Source organism: Dreissena polymorpha, chromosome 3 (genome assembly GCF_020536995.1).
Source record: "Dreissena polymorpha isolate Duluth1 chromosome 3, UMN_Dpol_1.0, whole genome shotgun sequence".
In the NCBI taxonomy this organism is placed as follows: Eukaryota; Metazoa; Mollusca; class Bivalvia; order Myida; family Dreissenidae; genus Dreissena; species Dreissena polymorpha.
The window spans coordinates 103,838,257-103,854,158 of NC_068357.1; the positions used below are offsets into that span (position 1 = coordinate 103,838,257).

The 15,902-nt window shown below is 36.9% G+C and overlaps 2 protein-coding genes across 10 annotated transcripts in view; both read left to right on the plus strand.

Annotated features, from left to right (window-relative positions):
- The window catches only part of LOC127872898 (E3 ubiquitin-protein ligase synoviolin B-like), an 82,928-nt gene that overhangs the window by 30,907 nt on the left and 36,119 nt on the right, over positions 1–15,902 (plus strand). For both annotated transcript variants that reach the window (XM_052416396.1, XM_052416397.1), the window contains exons 6-9: positions 2,553–2,679; positions 6,784–6,883; positions 11,724–11,789; positions 15,498–15,754. In XM_052416396.1, coding sequence (XP_052272356.1) covers positions 2,553–2,679; positions 6,784–6,883; positions 11,724–11,789; positions 15,498–15,754 — 550 coding nt within the window. The remainder of the gene's footprint in view (positions 1–2,552; positions 2,680–6,783; positions 6,884–11,723; positions 11,790–15,497; positions 15,755–15,902) is intronic.
- Positions 1–15,902, plus strand: part of LOC127872901 (uncharacterized) — a 146,225-nt gene that overhangs the window by 30,168 nt on the left and 100,155 nt on the right. The window lies entirely within an intron of this gene.

Sequence of the window (15,902 nt, forward strand, 5' to 3'; positions counted from 1 at the left end):
TGGTTAATAATAACAAATGACAATTCTGTGCTACAAACCCTTAATTGCATCCATTTGGAAACCCTGGTCAGGATATAGCAAATTTAGAAAATAATGTCATTGTCTGGTTCAAATTATCTTGCTTCTTCAAGCCTTACCCTGTACTTAGGTTCCTATAACTTTTCCTAAATTGTGATGAAGTAATAAATCTTTAATGCAATTATAATTTTAATAACATAATAAGAAAGCAACATAAAGATATATTTAAACATAACAATTAAAAAATCTAAAAGGTACTCTCTTGTGTTGTGTTTTGCTGTTATACTTTAGTCCGACTGACAGAAACAGATTCAGACTTACAAATATTTCAAGTCAGAATGACTGACTGAATGTTCAAGATTTTGCGAACACTGGAATGAGAATGATACTATCAACTGATCAACCATTTAAATAGTGGTCACCTGCCCTAAATTTCCATTTCAACCACTTCCTTTTGAAAATTCCCCAAACTAAGCATTTCAGTGGTGAATAGGGGACAAGTTCCAACCTGTTCAAGGCAGTTTCTGTAACACTTATCCGATTGTTCATTCATAAAATTAGGCATATATCCATGTAAGGTGACATTGATATAATGATTATTTGTGATGGGACAGCCATGTATGTGGATTCCTTGATTGCATGCCCTCATGCTTTTTTCCACTGGCAAAAAACAGTTTTGTTTTCATTTCTGGGTATTCTGTGGTTAAGAGAGATATTGTTGTTGTTGGACCCAAACTGGAAGGGGGTATATCGGAGAAAATCTTGTGGTTCGCTTGTTTGCATGTAAAGTGCAGCTTCAGCATTTCTTGAGGGATTAAATTGAACACAATGAAGTGTAGATGTGCATGTAACCACACATTTTTTTAGTTATTTGCTTTTAAACATAAAGCTGACAAAGCACAGTGTGCATAAAATGTATGGGGAGCAAACTATTTCCAAATTGAATTATAACATGGAATATGTCAATGCCATTACATGTAATTGTATATTTTCAAGACACCTTATCCACACATTCAGAGTTTTTTCCCTTTCACATGGCTGACACAAAGGTTTTATTATATTGCAGGGCTTTCCTTTGACCCGAGCTCCCGGGTTTTGACGCTTGAAAATTACAGAATACCCTAGTTTGACTCTTGAGAAAATTACGTCATGCGTCACATTTGACCCGGGGGAATGTACCGACTTGCGTCAAAGAGATCAAAAGTTGTTAAGAGTAATTGATAATTGGCTTGGGGCGGAGTATCTTTTGGTAGACGCTAACCGTTATCGCCCGTTTCCAATCATTGAAGCACAAGTCCGCCCAGTAGGCGGAGTTTTGCACATTGAGAAATCTAGTAATGACCAATTAAAACAATGCTGGTTCGATGACGCGTGTATCAACGTTCCATTATTAATCTGAGCGTTTGTTATCAGCTCTTTGCAGAAACGACATGTATTAAACCCATGTTTTTTTCGTATTGATTTCACTATGCTCACAATGTTGGTCACAATGTATGTTTGCATTATCTCTTTTATTGACTGGAATATAAGAAATAAATGTTTAGATATTTGTAAATTTGTTGCTTTTTATATATTATATCTCAGTAATTTGCTTTAAGTACAAAAGATCATTGACTCCCCTGCGTTAAAATGATGACTCATACAAATTTGATTTTGACTCTTGAAAATTTGGTCCCAAGAGTCATTGACTTTTGAGATTTGAGGTCTAAGGAAAGTCCTGTATTGTATATACATTCTAATGTTACCTAGTTTGCTTGTTAATAAATTACAATATTAATTATGCCCCCCTTCGAAGAAGAGGGGGTATATTGCTTTGCACATGTCGGTCTGTCGGTCGGTCCGTCCACCAGGTGGTTTCCGGATGATAACTCAAGAACGCTTGGGGCTAGGATCATGAAACTTCATAGGTACATTGATCATGACTTGCAGATGACCCCTATTGATTTTGAGGTCACAAGGTCAAAGGTCAAGGTCACGGTGACCCGAAATAGTAAAATGGTTTCCGGATAATAACTCAAGAACGCATACGCCTAGGATCATGAAACTTCATGGGTAGATTGATCATGACTCGCAGATGACCCCTATTGATTTTGAGGTCACTAGGTCAAAGGTCAAGGTCACAGTGACCCGAAATAGTAAAATGGTTTCCGGATGATAACTCAAGAACGCATATGCCTAGGATTATGAATCTTCATGGGTAGATTGATCATGACTCGCAGATGACCCCTATTGATTTTGAGGTCACTTGGTCAAAGGTCAAGGTCACGGTGACCCGAAATAGTAAAATGGTTTACGGATGATAACTCAAGAACGCATATGCCTAAGATCATGAAACTTCATAGGTAGATTGATCATGACTCGCAGATGACCCCTATTGATTTTGAGGTCACAAGATCAAAGGTCAAGGTCACGGTAACAAAAATCGTATTCACACAATGGCTGCCACTACAACGGACAGCCCATATGGGGGGCATGCATGTTTTACAAACAGCCCTTGTTTAATTTAAATTGTTATTGTTGCATTTTATTTTCAGTATGCCATTTTGATCACGATTGTGATGATGGCAGTAATGAAGTACCTGCTACATTCAATTGATCTTCAAAGCGAAAACCCATGGGAAAACAAAGCAGTTTACCTTCTGTACTCGGAACTAGTTCTTGGTTAGTATGTCTATAGCATTATTTGTATACCCCTGCAAACAAAACGTTATGGTCAGTTGGTCTGGTGCTTGTTCTATCACCCTGCACATGTGAACTTTGTGCTTCAACGTATGACTCAGTTTTCTGCCTATCAACCTGAAACTTTATAGATATGCTGTTTATACTAAGTAGAATTGCAAGAAGTCTTTTTCATGTATGTTGCTTTGCAGAGTTATGTGACTTTTACCTTGACATTTTTTTGAATCTTAACATGATTGTTCATGTGTACTTGGTGTCAAGATCTAGTCCCTCATTTCTGTGTGTAGCGATTTAACACTTTGCAAGATCGACTTGTCATTTTTAGCTCTACTGGCCGAAGACCTGAAGAGCTTATGTCATGGCGTTGTTTCCGTCGTCCGTGCGTGCATTAGACTTTTTCTTGTTTACGCGAATAAGTCCACAGTTTTCATCCGATTCTTTTCAAACTTGTTCAGTGTCTTAATATTAATGACGACTCGAACCCTATTGAAAATGGGTTACATCAGAGTAAAAAGTCCAGAATTATCTCCCCTTAAATTTGAGAAAATTGTGAAATAAGGCTTGTTTACGCAATAAAGTCCACAGTTTTCATCCAATCATTTCCCAACTTGCACAGTGTCTTTATCTGAATGATGAGTCAAACCCTGTTGAAAATGAGCAATATCGGAGTTATAAGTCCAGAATTATCTCCCCTTGAATTTGAGAAAAAAATGAAAATTCAGTTTTTTTATGTGATAAAGTCCATAATTTTCATCCAATTCTTTGCAAACATGCACAGTGTCTTTGTATCAACGAGGACTCAAACCCTTTTTTAAATAGAGCAATATCGAAGCAATAAGTCCAGATTGACTTCCCCATGAATATGAGAACATTTTGAAATCCCGCTTGTTTACGCAATTAATTCCACAGTTTTCATCCAATTATTTCCAAATTTGCACAGTATCTTTATATCAATGAGGACTTGAACCCTTTTGAATATGAGCAGTATCGGAGAAATAAGTACACAATAATCTCCCCTTGAATTTGAGAAAATTCTCCTTGTTTGCGCGATTAAGTACACAGTTTCCATCTTATTCTTTCCAAACTTGCATAGTGTTTATAGCAGTAGAGCGATTCAGGCCCTCATGGGCCTCTTGTTATGTATGTAACGATATTCTTTGCAGAGTTATGTGACTTCGAACTTAGGCAAATTTTGGATGCATTCATTTTTACCGTTATTACTCTTAAGTTTTCAGACACCCCTTTTTGAGCCAAAATAATTATTTTTCATGACTCTAAATTTTCTGACATACAGGTTTTCGTCCATAATTAATGACTCTTAAGATTTTCGGACAGTATATTTTACAGTGCTATTTAAAAAATAGATTGAATTTGACACAATGGGGGTAACTAGGAATATCAGTAAGAATGCACATTTTGAATTGTCTTCCTTTATCAGACTTTTTTTTTTTTAATTGAAAACCTGGTTTTGTGACAATTTTGTCCCTTGTTTTTTAAATTCATTTTTTGAGATTTTTTTTTTTAAATATTAAAATCTGTAAAGTCTCTTTTAGGTCACTGTTCAATATGATATGTCAGTTATAAGAAATCAACCTATAACATTTAGTCCAATAACTTTAGTCAGCAAAGATGAATTTTAAAGTACCTAATTAGAAGTTACTTAAAATGATTGACAGTGTCTTACACAAGACTAGGCCCTTATGAAAATGTCAAAATTCGTGGTCAGAGCTCAGAACATCATCTTAAGCAAAGCAAGTATTTTGAAATACTGCAGAAGCTAAAAGCATTCTTAGATTAAAAAGCATTAACTATAACAAAGTTTTAAGGTTGAAGGTCATTCAAGGTCAAATTTAAAATGATCGAAATCAGTTGAAACTTTGTTTAATCTTTACCTGATTAAAAAACTACTGATGAAGCCTTGTGAACACTTGAAGTTTTTGTTTTTCAATCTTCATGAAACTTGGTCAGAATATTTGCTATAACAATATCTTACCAGAGTTTGAAAATGGTTTGGTCTAATCTATATATGGCTACAAGGGGTTAGGCAGTTATCCTTATATGTATTTAGTGAAACCTTCTGAACACTAAAGATGTCACATGTTTTTGTTCAAATCAGCATGAAACTTTATCGAAACATTGTTCCTAATGATTTCTCAGCTGTGTTCAAAATGTTTTCCAGGTAAAAAGCAATGTCAGGATCTGCTTATATAAGTTGAGTGACTTAAGTTCTCATGTGAGTGATCTAGGGCCTTTGGCTGTCTTGTGCCAGTGCTCCAGCAAGGCCTAAATGGAAGGGCGCCCCTCCCTACACTTCCTTAGCCACTCCCTGCCCTTCCGAGGCCCCGCCATGCCCTTTTATTTATAAGAATTTTTATGTCCCCCACCACTATAGTGGGGGACATATTGTTTTTGCCCTGTCTGTTGGTGGTTGGTCAGTTGGTTTGAGCCAACTTTAACATTTTTCAATAACTTTTGCTATATTGAAGATAGCAACTTCATATTTGGCATGCATGTGTATCTCATGGAGCTGCACATTTTGAGTGGTAAAAGGTCAAGGTCATCCTTCAAGGTCAAAGGTAAAAAAAACTAAATCAAAGCGGCGCAGAAGGGGACATAGTGTTTCTGACAAACACATTTATTGTTTTTATGCCCCCCTTCGAAGAAGAGGGGGTATATTGATTTGCACATGTCGGTCGGTCTGTAGGTATGTCGGTCTGTCGGTCGGTCTGTCCACCAGGTGGTTTCCGGATGATAACTCAAGAACGCTTGGGGCTAGGATCATGAAACTTCATAGGTACATTGATCATGACTCGCAGATGACCCCTATTGATTTTGAGGTCACTAGGTCAAAGGTCAAGGTCACGGTGACCCGAAATAGTAAAATGGTTTCCGGATGATAACTCAAGAACGCTTAGGCCTAGGATCATAAAACTTGATAGGTAGATTGATTATAACTTGCAGTTGACCCCTATTGATTTTCAGGTCACTAGGTCAAAGGTCAAGGTCACAGTGACCCAAAATAGTAAAATGGTTTTCGGATGATAACTCAAGAACGCTAAATTATGCCTAGGATCATGAAACTTCGTAGGTAGATTGATAATGGCTGGCAGATGACCCCTATTGATTTTCAGGTCACTAGGTCAAAGGTCAAGGTCACGGTGACCTGAAATAGTAAAATGGTTTCCGGATGATAACTCAAGAATGCTTATGCCTAGGATCATGAAACTTCATATGTACATTGATCATGACTCGCAGATGACCCCTATTGATTTTCAGGTCACTAGGTCAAAGGTCAAGGTCACGGTGGCCCGAAATAGTAAAATGGTTTCCGGATGATAACTCAAGAACCCTTATGGCTAGGATCATGAAACTTCATAGGTACATTGATCATGACTGGCAGATGACCCCTATTGATTTTCAGGTCTTTAGGTCAAAGGTCAAGGTCACAGTGACAAAAAAACATATTCACACAATGGCTGTCACTACAACGGAGAGCCCATATGGGGGGCATGCATGTTTTACAAACAGCCCTTGTTTTTTATTTGACATGATAATTTATAAATCTCTTATTACATTGTAATAATTGTATTCCTCATTGTAGACTTTTTATTTGCATGGTTTAATAATAATGGGAATAATATATTCTCACACTTATTAATAACAAAAAAAACAAATATGCAACAGGGAGCATTCCAGATACATGTATGCCTGCGCACTTGAAAGTGCCCTTTTGACAAAGTACTGTGCGTCGAATGTGGCCCTTTTGATAAATGAGCCCCCCCCCCTACCATTTCACATCCTAGCTGGAGCTCTGTGTGCTACAGATTATATTGTCCACACAATTTCTGTTATCATCTGCTCTTATACTGCACTGCAGAGTACCCTTAAACTTTCTCAGCTTAATGTGTAGCTGATCATAAGAATGGAATTGTTGTTGACCAATTTTGGCAGAATATCCTTTTGTGTGTTTTTCCAAATAGAAAGTCCACAACATTTTGTGTTCCAAGCTCAATTATGCTTGGTCGGCTAGGGAAGGGCAGTCTCACAGTAGTGTATTTTAGTCTTTATATCTGTATGTTTTTTCAGGTTTTGTGAAGGTGATACTGTACATGATGTTCATGATCATCATGATCAAGATACACACCTTTCCTCTGTTTGCCATTCGACCCATGTACCTTGCTGTGAGGTAGGTATGCACCACTCATCGATTAGCTTTGACATTCAAGGCCGTTAATCAAGGGCTCCACCTCTTTTAATGTGATGCATAAATAAATGAGCCAATGCTATTCCCGAGTAGGCACTAAGGCCTGGATATTTTGAAAATTCATGGATAATTACAGGGTGCATAAGTTTCATATTCATAAAAATTGGGCAATGTAGTGCAACTTATCGAAGATTAATTCATCCACAAATGTACAGAAACACACAATTACAAACATTGGCCACTAGTCTGTCTAATAGATTACGTTGTATTTGTCCAAAAGAGATGCAGCCAATGCCAAGGAGTTGGCGCTAATTACAGGATGTGGCGCCAATGCACAATTTCAGCTTTTTTGAATTTGTTACTGACCGTATGTTTTTTGTGTGGTATTCCAGGTTGAATATTCATGTTTTTTACTTAATTGGATGAATAGTGAAATATAATCGAAAAAGCAAAGTTTACATAATTATTAAGAAGCATGACTGTGTTGCCATAAGATGATTTTGTTCATTGAATATGCTATAAAACTGGTAAGTAACTTAAGGTAGCTCACACGTAATATTTTCCAAATATAATCTAATGTATTATTTTCTTAATCAGCATCATTTCACTGAACTACATGCACATTTTTTGGTAGGCTTTCCATGCTTTTTAAAAAAATATACTGATTTTTATGCTCCCCCTCGAAAATTTTGGGGTGAGCATATAGTCGCCGCTTCGTCTGTCCGTCCGTGTGTCCGTCCGTGCACAATTTTTGTCCGGGCTATTTCTCAGCAACTAATGACCGTAATTCAATGAAACTTTATGGGAAGCTTCACTGCCAAGAGGAGATGTGCATATTATCAGCCGGTTCTGGTCGGATGATTTTTCACAGAGTTATGGTCCTTTGAAATTTTCCATTAACTGTACATATAGTGCATGAATAGATGAGTTTAAGGAAAAATACAGTGATCAAGAGCAGTAACAGTTTATAGTCTTCTTTTTAGCTCACCTGATTGCTCAGGTGCTCTTTTGTGACCAGTCTTTGTCCGTCGTACGTTCGTCCGTCCGTCTGTCCATCAACATTTGTTCGTAAACACTCTAGAGGCCACATTTATTGTCCGATCTTCATGAAACTTGGTCAGAAGCTTAGTCCCAATGAAATCTCGGTCGAGTTCGAAACTGGGTCGTGCCGGGTCGAAAACTAGGTCACTAGGTCAAAAAAAAGAAAAAACTTGTAAACACTGTAGAAGTCACATTTCATGCCCAATCTTCATGTAACTTTGTCAAAATGTTTGTCTTAATGATATGTTGGTTGAGTTCAAAAGTGGTTCCGGTCCGTTGAAAAACATAGTCGCCAGTGGGTGGGGCAGTTTTCCTTATTTGGCTATAGAGAAACCTTGTAAACACTCTGGTAGTCACAATTTTTGCCCAATCATCATGAAAGTTGGTCAAAACATTGGTTTTATTGATTTCTCGGAAGAGTTCGAAAATGGTCTAGATCGGTGAAAAAACATGGCCGCCAGTGGGCGGGGCATTTTTCTCTATATGTATATGGTGAAAACATGTAAACACTCTAGAAGTCACATTTTTAGCCCAATTTTCAAGAAATTTTGTCAGAGCTTTTGTTTCCTAGATACGTGAGTTAAGTTTGAAAATGGTTCTGGTTTGTTGAAAAACATGGTTGCCAGGGGGACGGGGCAGTTTTCCTTATATTTATATAGTAAAAAGGCTTGCAAACAATCATGAATTAAGGTCATGTAACATGCGAGACAACTCTTCTAAATATTGCATTTAAGTTTTCAGTAGTTACTCCCCTTTGATTATTAATGTTTTCATAATAATACAGTGTAGTTGTGTTTCATTTATGTGTTAATTGTTATTCGTGGATGGATGTTTTTATGCCCCCTTTCGAAGAAAAGGGGCATATAGTGATCGGACTCTCCGTACGTCCGTCCGTCTGTCTGTCCGTCTTTCCGTCACACTTTGCATTTAGGTTTCCAAAAATGCTCATAACTTCTATGTCCCTTGAGATATAACCTTCATATTTGGTATGCATGTGTATATGGACAAGGCCTTTCCTTACGCACAATTTTTTTTTGCCCTGTGACCTTGACCTTGAACTTAGGGTCCGCGTTTAGGTTTCGACATCTGTGTTTAGGTTTCGAAAAATGCTCCTAACTTCTATGACCCTTGAGATATAACCTTCATAATTGGTATGCATGTGAATATGGACAAGGCCTTTCCATACGCACAATTTTTTTTCCGCCTGTGACCTTGACCGTGAACTTAGGGTCCGCGTTTAGGTTTCGAAATCTGCGTTTAGGTTTCGAAAAATGCTCATAACTTCTATGTCCCTTGGGATATAACCTTCATATTTGGTATGCATGTGTATATGGACAAGGCCTTTCCATACCCACACATTTTTTTACCCCTCTTACCTTGACGTTGAACTTAGGGTCCGCGTTTAGGTTTCAAAATCTGTGTTTAGGTTTCGAAAAATGCTCATAACTTCTATGTCCCTTGAGATATAACCTTCATATTTGGTATGCATGTGTATATGGACAAGGCCTTTCCATATGCACACAATGTTTTAACTCTGTGACCTTGACCTTGAACTTAGGGTCCGCGTTTAGGTTTCCAAATCTGCGTTTAGGTTTCTCAAAATGCTCATAACTTCTATGTCCCTTGAGATATAACCTTCATATTTGGTATGCATGTTTATATGAACAAGGCCTTTCCATTCACAATTTTGACCCCTGTGACCTTGACCTTGAACTTAGGGTCCGCGTTTAGGTTTCGAAATCTGCGTTTAGGTTTCGAAAAATGCTATTACTTCTATCAAAGCGTTTATATGGGGGCATATGTCATCCTATGGTGACAGCTCTTGTGTTTAGCTCACCTGATTGCTCAGGTGAGCTTTTGTGAATGGTATTTGTCCGTCGTCTGTCCGTCCACATTTGTTCGTAAACACTCTAGAGGCCACATTTATTGTCCGATCTACATGAAACTTGGTCAGAAGATTTGTCCCAATGATATCTCGATCGAGTTTGAAACTGGGTCATGCTGGGTCAAAAACTAGGTCACTAGGTCAAAAAAAAAGAAAAAGCTTGTAAACACTGTAGAAGTCACATTTAATGCCCAATCTTCATGTAACTTTGTCTATATGTCTGTCTTAATGATATGTTGGTTTAGTTCAAAAGTGTTTCCGGTCCATTGAAAAACATGGCCGCCAGTGGGCGGAGCAGTTTTCCTTATATGGCTATAGAGAAACCTTGTAAACACTCTAGAAGTCACAATTTTTGCCCAATCATCATGAAAGTTCGAAAATGGTCCATATCGGTGAAAAAACATGGCCGCCAGTGGGCGGAGCATTTTTCTCTATATGTATATAGTGAAAACATGTGAACACTAGAAGTCACATTTTTTGCCCAATTTTCATGAAATTTGGTCAGAACATTTGTTTCCTTATTACGAGAGTTGAGTTTGAAAATGGTTCCGGTCAGTTGAATAACATGGCTGCCGGGGGGGGGGGGCAGTTTTCTTATATTAATATAGTAAAAAAAAGCTTGTGAACACTCTAGGAAGTCACATTTTTTGCCCAATCATCATGAAACTTGGTGAATAGATTTGTTTTATATATATCTCAGATGAGTTTGCAAATGGTCCCGATGGGTCAATAAACATGGCTGCCAGGTGACTTTCCTTATGTGACTATATAGAGAGAAACCTTGTGATCAAACACTATAGAAGTCTCATTTTTTGCCTAATCATCATGAAACTTAGTCAATACATTGGTTTTATTGATTTCTTGGACAAGTTGGAAAATGGCTCAGATCGGTGAAACACACTTTTTAGCTCACCTGATTGCTCAGGTGAGGTTTTAGGATTGGTCTTTGTCCGCTGTCCATCCGTCCACATTTGGTTTGTCAACACTCTAGCATTCACATTTCTCAAGCATTCTTTATCAAAGTTGCTGAAAGATCTCAGTCAAGTTTGATGATGAGCAAAATCACATAATTAATGCCAAAATTATTGCCCTTAGATTGTCCAAATTTTCATTATATTATACAAAATCCTTGTAAGCAAAGTATGATGTTTGGTAAGGGGGGTCAACTCAAAATATAGGTCACCATTTCAAATCTTACAAAAACAAAAGCACTCCCTATGCCAGAGTTTTGGTTCAATAATGATGAAACTTGACCAGGATGTTTGTCTGGTCAATATCTAGGTCATGTTTGACATTAGGTAAAGATTGAATGAACCAACTCCTCTCAGGTGAGCGAACTAGGGCCATCTTGGCCCTCTTGTTTTATTACCTCCCTTTCTTTCATGTCCATATATTTAATTCTCTACAGCATAATTCCAACACTATATAATAAATTGATCCTTTAAAAATAAATAGGTGACACAGGTGCCATGTTTTACAAATATTAGTCTACTCTCTATAACAAATGTTGTCATACAAGCAAACACATTTCGGCGGCTATTTGGCACTTCTGTGACAAGCTCTTGTTTGAATAAAAAAAAGGGGGTTTTGGAGAGTGTTTGACAAATTCTACGTCATATTTCATGAGCTGCCCAAAAAGTTCCATTTCTAAACCTCTTCACATCTGCCTTTATATTAAGGCCATTTGTGAATCTGGTCAGTTTGGTAAAAAACTAAGTCACAAAGTGAAATTTTTAACAATTTGCGTTCCTTGAACTCTATTAAACGCTTCAAGGCCATCATGGCAGTCTTGTTTATTGTGGTGTAGGTTTTCAATTCAGTCCTTGCATGTCAGCTGTATGTATGAATTTATGTATTAGTGGCTTCAGAATAACTTTAACTGTCTTTTTATTTCAGAAATTTTAAGAAGTCCCTTCATGATGTTATTATGTCAAGACGAGCCATCAGACAAATGAACACACTGTAAGTGCATGAGTTGAACTGCATTTCTATATAAGCATTTAAGGAGGAGCATATAACTAAGCAAAAACGTTTGCATTGAAAAAAGGATATTGAAGTAAATTTTGTGCATCACATTCAATAACTTATGATTTCTGTATATTTTGTCACGTGCCTGCAGTTTGGTGAATGTGCATGCATCCTTTTGTCTCACATTACTGTGTGTGTCTGACTGAGCTTGTCTCAAATTCATATTTCATCACTCAATAGTAAAACAATTTCACCACCATTTAAAGAATTTCACCAACTTCTTTCCCTTACTCCAAGCCTAAATTTGGGATGATATAGCTTCTCAAGATTGTATATAAATAATTCATTACGCAATTTTAAAGTAGCTTTCAATTAATATATCTCTTGCTCAAAGGTTTACATTACACTTAAATGTAAAAGCTAAATATATGCATGATGGAGCGTTTTGAACAGAATCTTTGTCATTCTTCAGACAAAATTTTAACAGCTTCCTAAAAAATTGTTCACCAAACAGAGAGATGATTCCACTTTATCCCATCATCAGACGTGCATTGTCGAAATAAACCACTGTGGAATATATTTTCCTTTATTTCGGCAATGCTGAAATATAGCTATCACGCGCGGCGGAGGATGGTCATATTACTCGGAATCAACTATAAAGTAATCATTTTTAGTAAAATCAAATCAGATTCAACAAAACAAACAATTTGATACCAAGATGTAATATATTTTAAACACAAAATGCAACATTAAAAGCAAAAAAAAACATTATTTACAAATATTAAGTGCTCGTACTCATGACGTCATTATTAACACTTCAAACGACAAAAGTAAAATTCTTTCCCGCTAAAGCTGCAGTTTTTTAGCTCTACTGGCTGAAGGCCTGAAGAGCTTATGTCATGGCGTGGTTTCCTCCGTCCGTCCGTGCGTGCGTGCGTTAGACTTTTTCTTGTTTAACTGGACGAAGGCCTGAAGAGCTTATGTCATGGTTTCCGTCGTCCGTGCGAGCGTGCGTTAGACTTTTTCTTGTTTACGCGATGAAGTCCACAGTTTTCATCCGATTCTTTTCAAACTTGTTCAGTGTCTTTATATTAATGAGGACTCGATCCCTATCGAAAATGGGTTACATCAGAGTAAAAAGTCCAGAATTATCTCCCCTTGAATTTGAGAAAATTGTGAAATAAGGCTTGTTTACGCAATAAAGTCCACAGTTTTCATCCAATCATTTGCACATTGTCTTTATCTCAAACCCTATTAAAAATGAGCAATATCGGAGTTTTAAGTCCAGAATTATCTCCCTTTGAATTTGAGAAAAAAATGAAAATTCAGTTTTTTTATGTGATAAAGTCCATAATTTTCATCCAATTCTTGGCAAACTTGCACAGTGTTTTTGTATCAATGAGGACTCAAACCCTTTTTTTAAAACGAGCAATATCGAAGCAATTAGTCCAGAATGTCTTCCTCTTGAATATGAGAAAATTGTGAAATCCCGCTTGTTTACGCAATTAATTCCACAGTTTTCATCCAATTATTTCCAAATTTGCACAGTATCTTTATATCAATGAGGACTTGAACCCTATTGAATATGAGCAGTATCAGAGAAATAAGTACACAATAATCTCCCCTTGAATTTGAGAAAATTCTCCTTGTTTGCATGATTCATGGGCCTCTTGTTAGTATTTGATTTTCATTGTTTCTTTAAATGGGGGACATAGAGGTATGATACACAGAAAAACAGGTTAGCTACTGATCTTTTTGTAATATTTTTGGCCCGGCACAATAAAATAACAAAACAATGTTTGCTTAAAATAACTTTGGGATTTTCCGTGTAGTTCTATTTTCCTATTCTATTTTTCCTATTCTATTTTTATCCCTGCCGAAAAAAATTCGGAGGGGATATAGTAATTGGTCCCGTCCGTCCGTCAGTCCGTCCGTCCGAAACTTTGTCCGGAGCATAACTCCAAATCTATTCAATGGATTTACTTTAAACTTAGAATATAAACAGATGGCAACTAGGAGAAGTGCAGTGACCAAGAACCATAACTCTATCTACCTTAGTTTTTGAATTATCTCCCTTTTTATATAACTTTAAAGTAAATTTTTGTCCGGAGCATAACTCTAAATCTACAGAAGGGATTTACTTGAAACTTTAAATATAAACAGATGGCAAGTAGGAGAAGTGCAGTGACTAAAAACCATAAAACTATCTACCTTAGTTTTTGAATTATCTCCCCTTTTATATAATTTCAAAGTAAATTTTTGTCCGGAGCATAACTCTAAATCTACTGAAGGGATTTACTTGAAACTAGAAATATGAACAGATGGCAATTAGGAGAATTGCAGTGAACATGAACCATAACTCTTTCAGCCATATTTTTTTAATTATCTCCCTTTATTTGTTTTACAAATATTATTCTACTCTCTAAAACAAATGTTGTCATACAAGCAAACACATTTCGGCGGGGATTTGGCACTACTGTGACAATCTCTTGTTAAAGAAATAATTTAAAACTAAGAAAATTGATGGGATAAATCGAATACTATGTCGGTGCCGAATAAAGCCAAGGCTCGTGGTTCAGATTTTCTAAGCCTCGCAAAATAAACTTCGCTTTATTCGGCACCGACCTAGTATTCTCTATATATAACCCGTGTCCTCCAAAGATCAAGCTCAAACTTAAAAGCTGATGCTCAAATCATCAGCTTGATAAAGCCTTTTCAAACTGTAACCTTTGCATTCAGCCAACAATTTGAAAATAAGGTACCTCAAATGTTCATCTTTTTGAGAGTATGTATTGCATACAGTTCTTGTTTCCTTAGCTCAAATGTCAAGATACAACTATCCTATTTAGCTCACCTGAGAAATAACTGCTCATAGTGAGATATTGATCTCATCTTACATCAAAGGTTAGGTGTCGTGTGTTACTTGTCAGTCATCTGTCATCAACATTTAGGTTGTTATGACACTAGGGGCCAGGCCACAGTTTCATCACATCTTGATTAATTTAGCCATAATAGTTATTTTACAACATCTAGGCATTGTTTGAATTTGGGTCATGTGCATCCTTGAACTATGTCACCAGGTCAAATCTTAGGGGGAAAAAGCCTTATTTATTTCTCACCTGGATGAATTTTGCTTGTTTATCTTGACAGTATCAAGGGTCATGTGTGTCCAAAAACTAGGTCAATTTGTAAAATCTTGGAATCTTGTTACCATTCTAGAAGCCACACGTATAACTCAATCTTGTCAAAAAGGTAAGAATGTTAAAGTTGACAATATCAAGACCATGTTTGTATATTGGTCATTTAAGTCAGATCTTCAACTATTGGTGTACGTTGAACTTAGGCGAGGGCTTTAAATTAATTAAAAAGTAGAGGAAATAACTACATATTAGTCTTTTTATAGGAATTTCATTATGATAGTTGACGTGTACAGATGAAGGAGAATTAGAAATTAATCAATAAATACACATTGAGGTCAGATATTTTAGTTATACTTAAATTTTAAAGACAAAAATAATAATGTGGGTGAAATGATTTTTATGAGATAATTAAACACTGGCAACAAGCAGGTCTGCTTCTATGTTGTGTACTACAGATGTCAAGGTCAAATTACTTATACTCTTGATGACATGGCATTGTGTTCCTCTGACCAGTGTCTATTTTCATTTTAAGTTTATTTGCATTGCAACATTATATTTGTAGCTATCCTGATGTGTCACAGGAAGAACTGGAATCTGGGGACAATGTGTGCATCATTTGTCGGGAGGACATGGTTTCTGCCTGTAAAAAGTTGCCCTGCAACCATATCTTCCACACAAGCTGCCTTCGATCCTGGTTCCAACGTCAGCAGACATGCCCCACGTGCAGGATGGAGGTGCTACAGATGACCCCACTCCGCTCCCAGCCCACCCCTCCACCTCACCAGCAGCAACAACACATACAAAACCCTTTCCAAAACTGTAAGTAAAGCTTCTGTCTAAATTGATTGTATATTAAGGTATTCACATTAGACAGATATCATCTTCCAAGAACATATTATTAATGGTTTTGCCAGTCCAAATTCCTAGAATTCCCCCAAATATTTAACACAAAGCACATGTTCTGTCC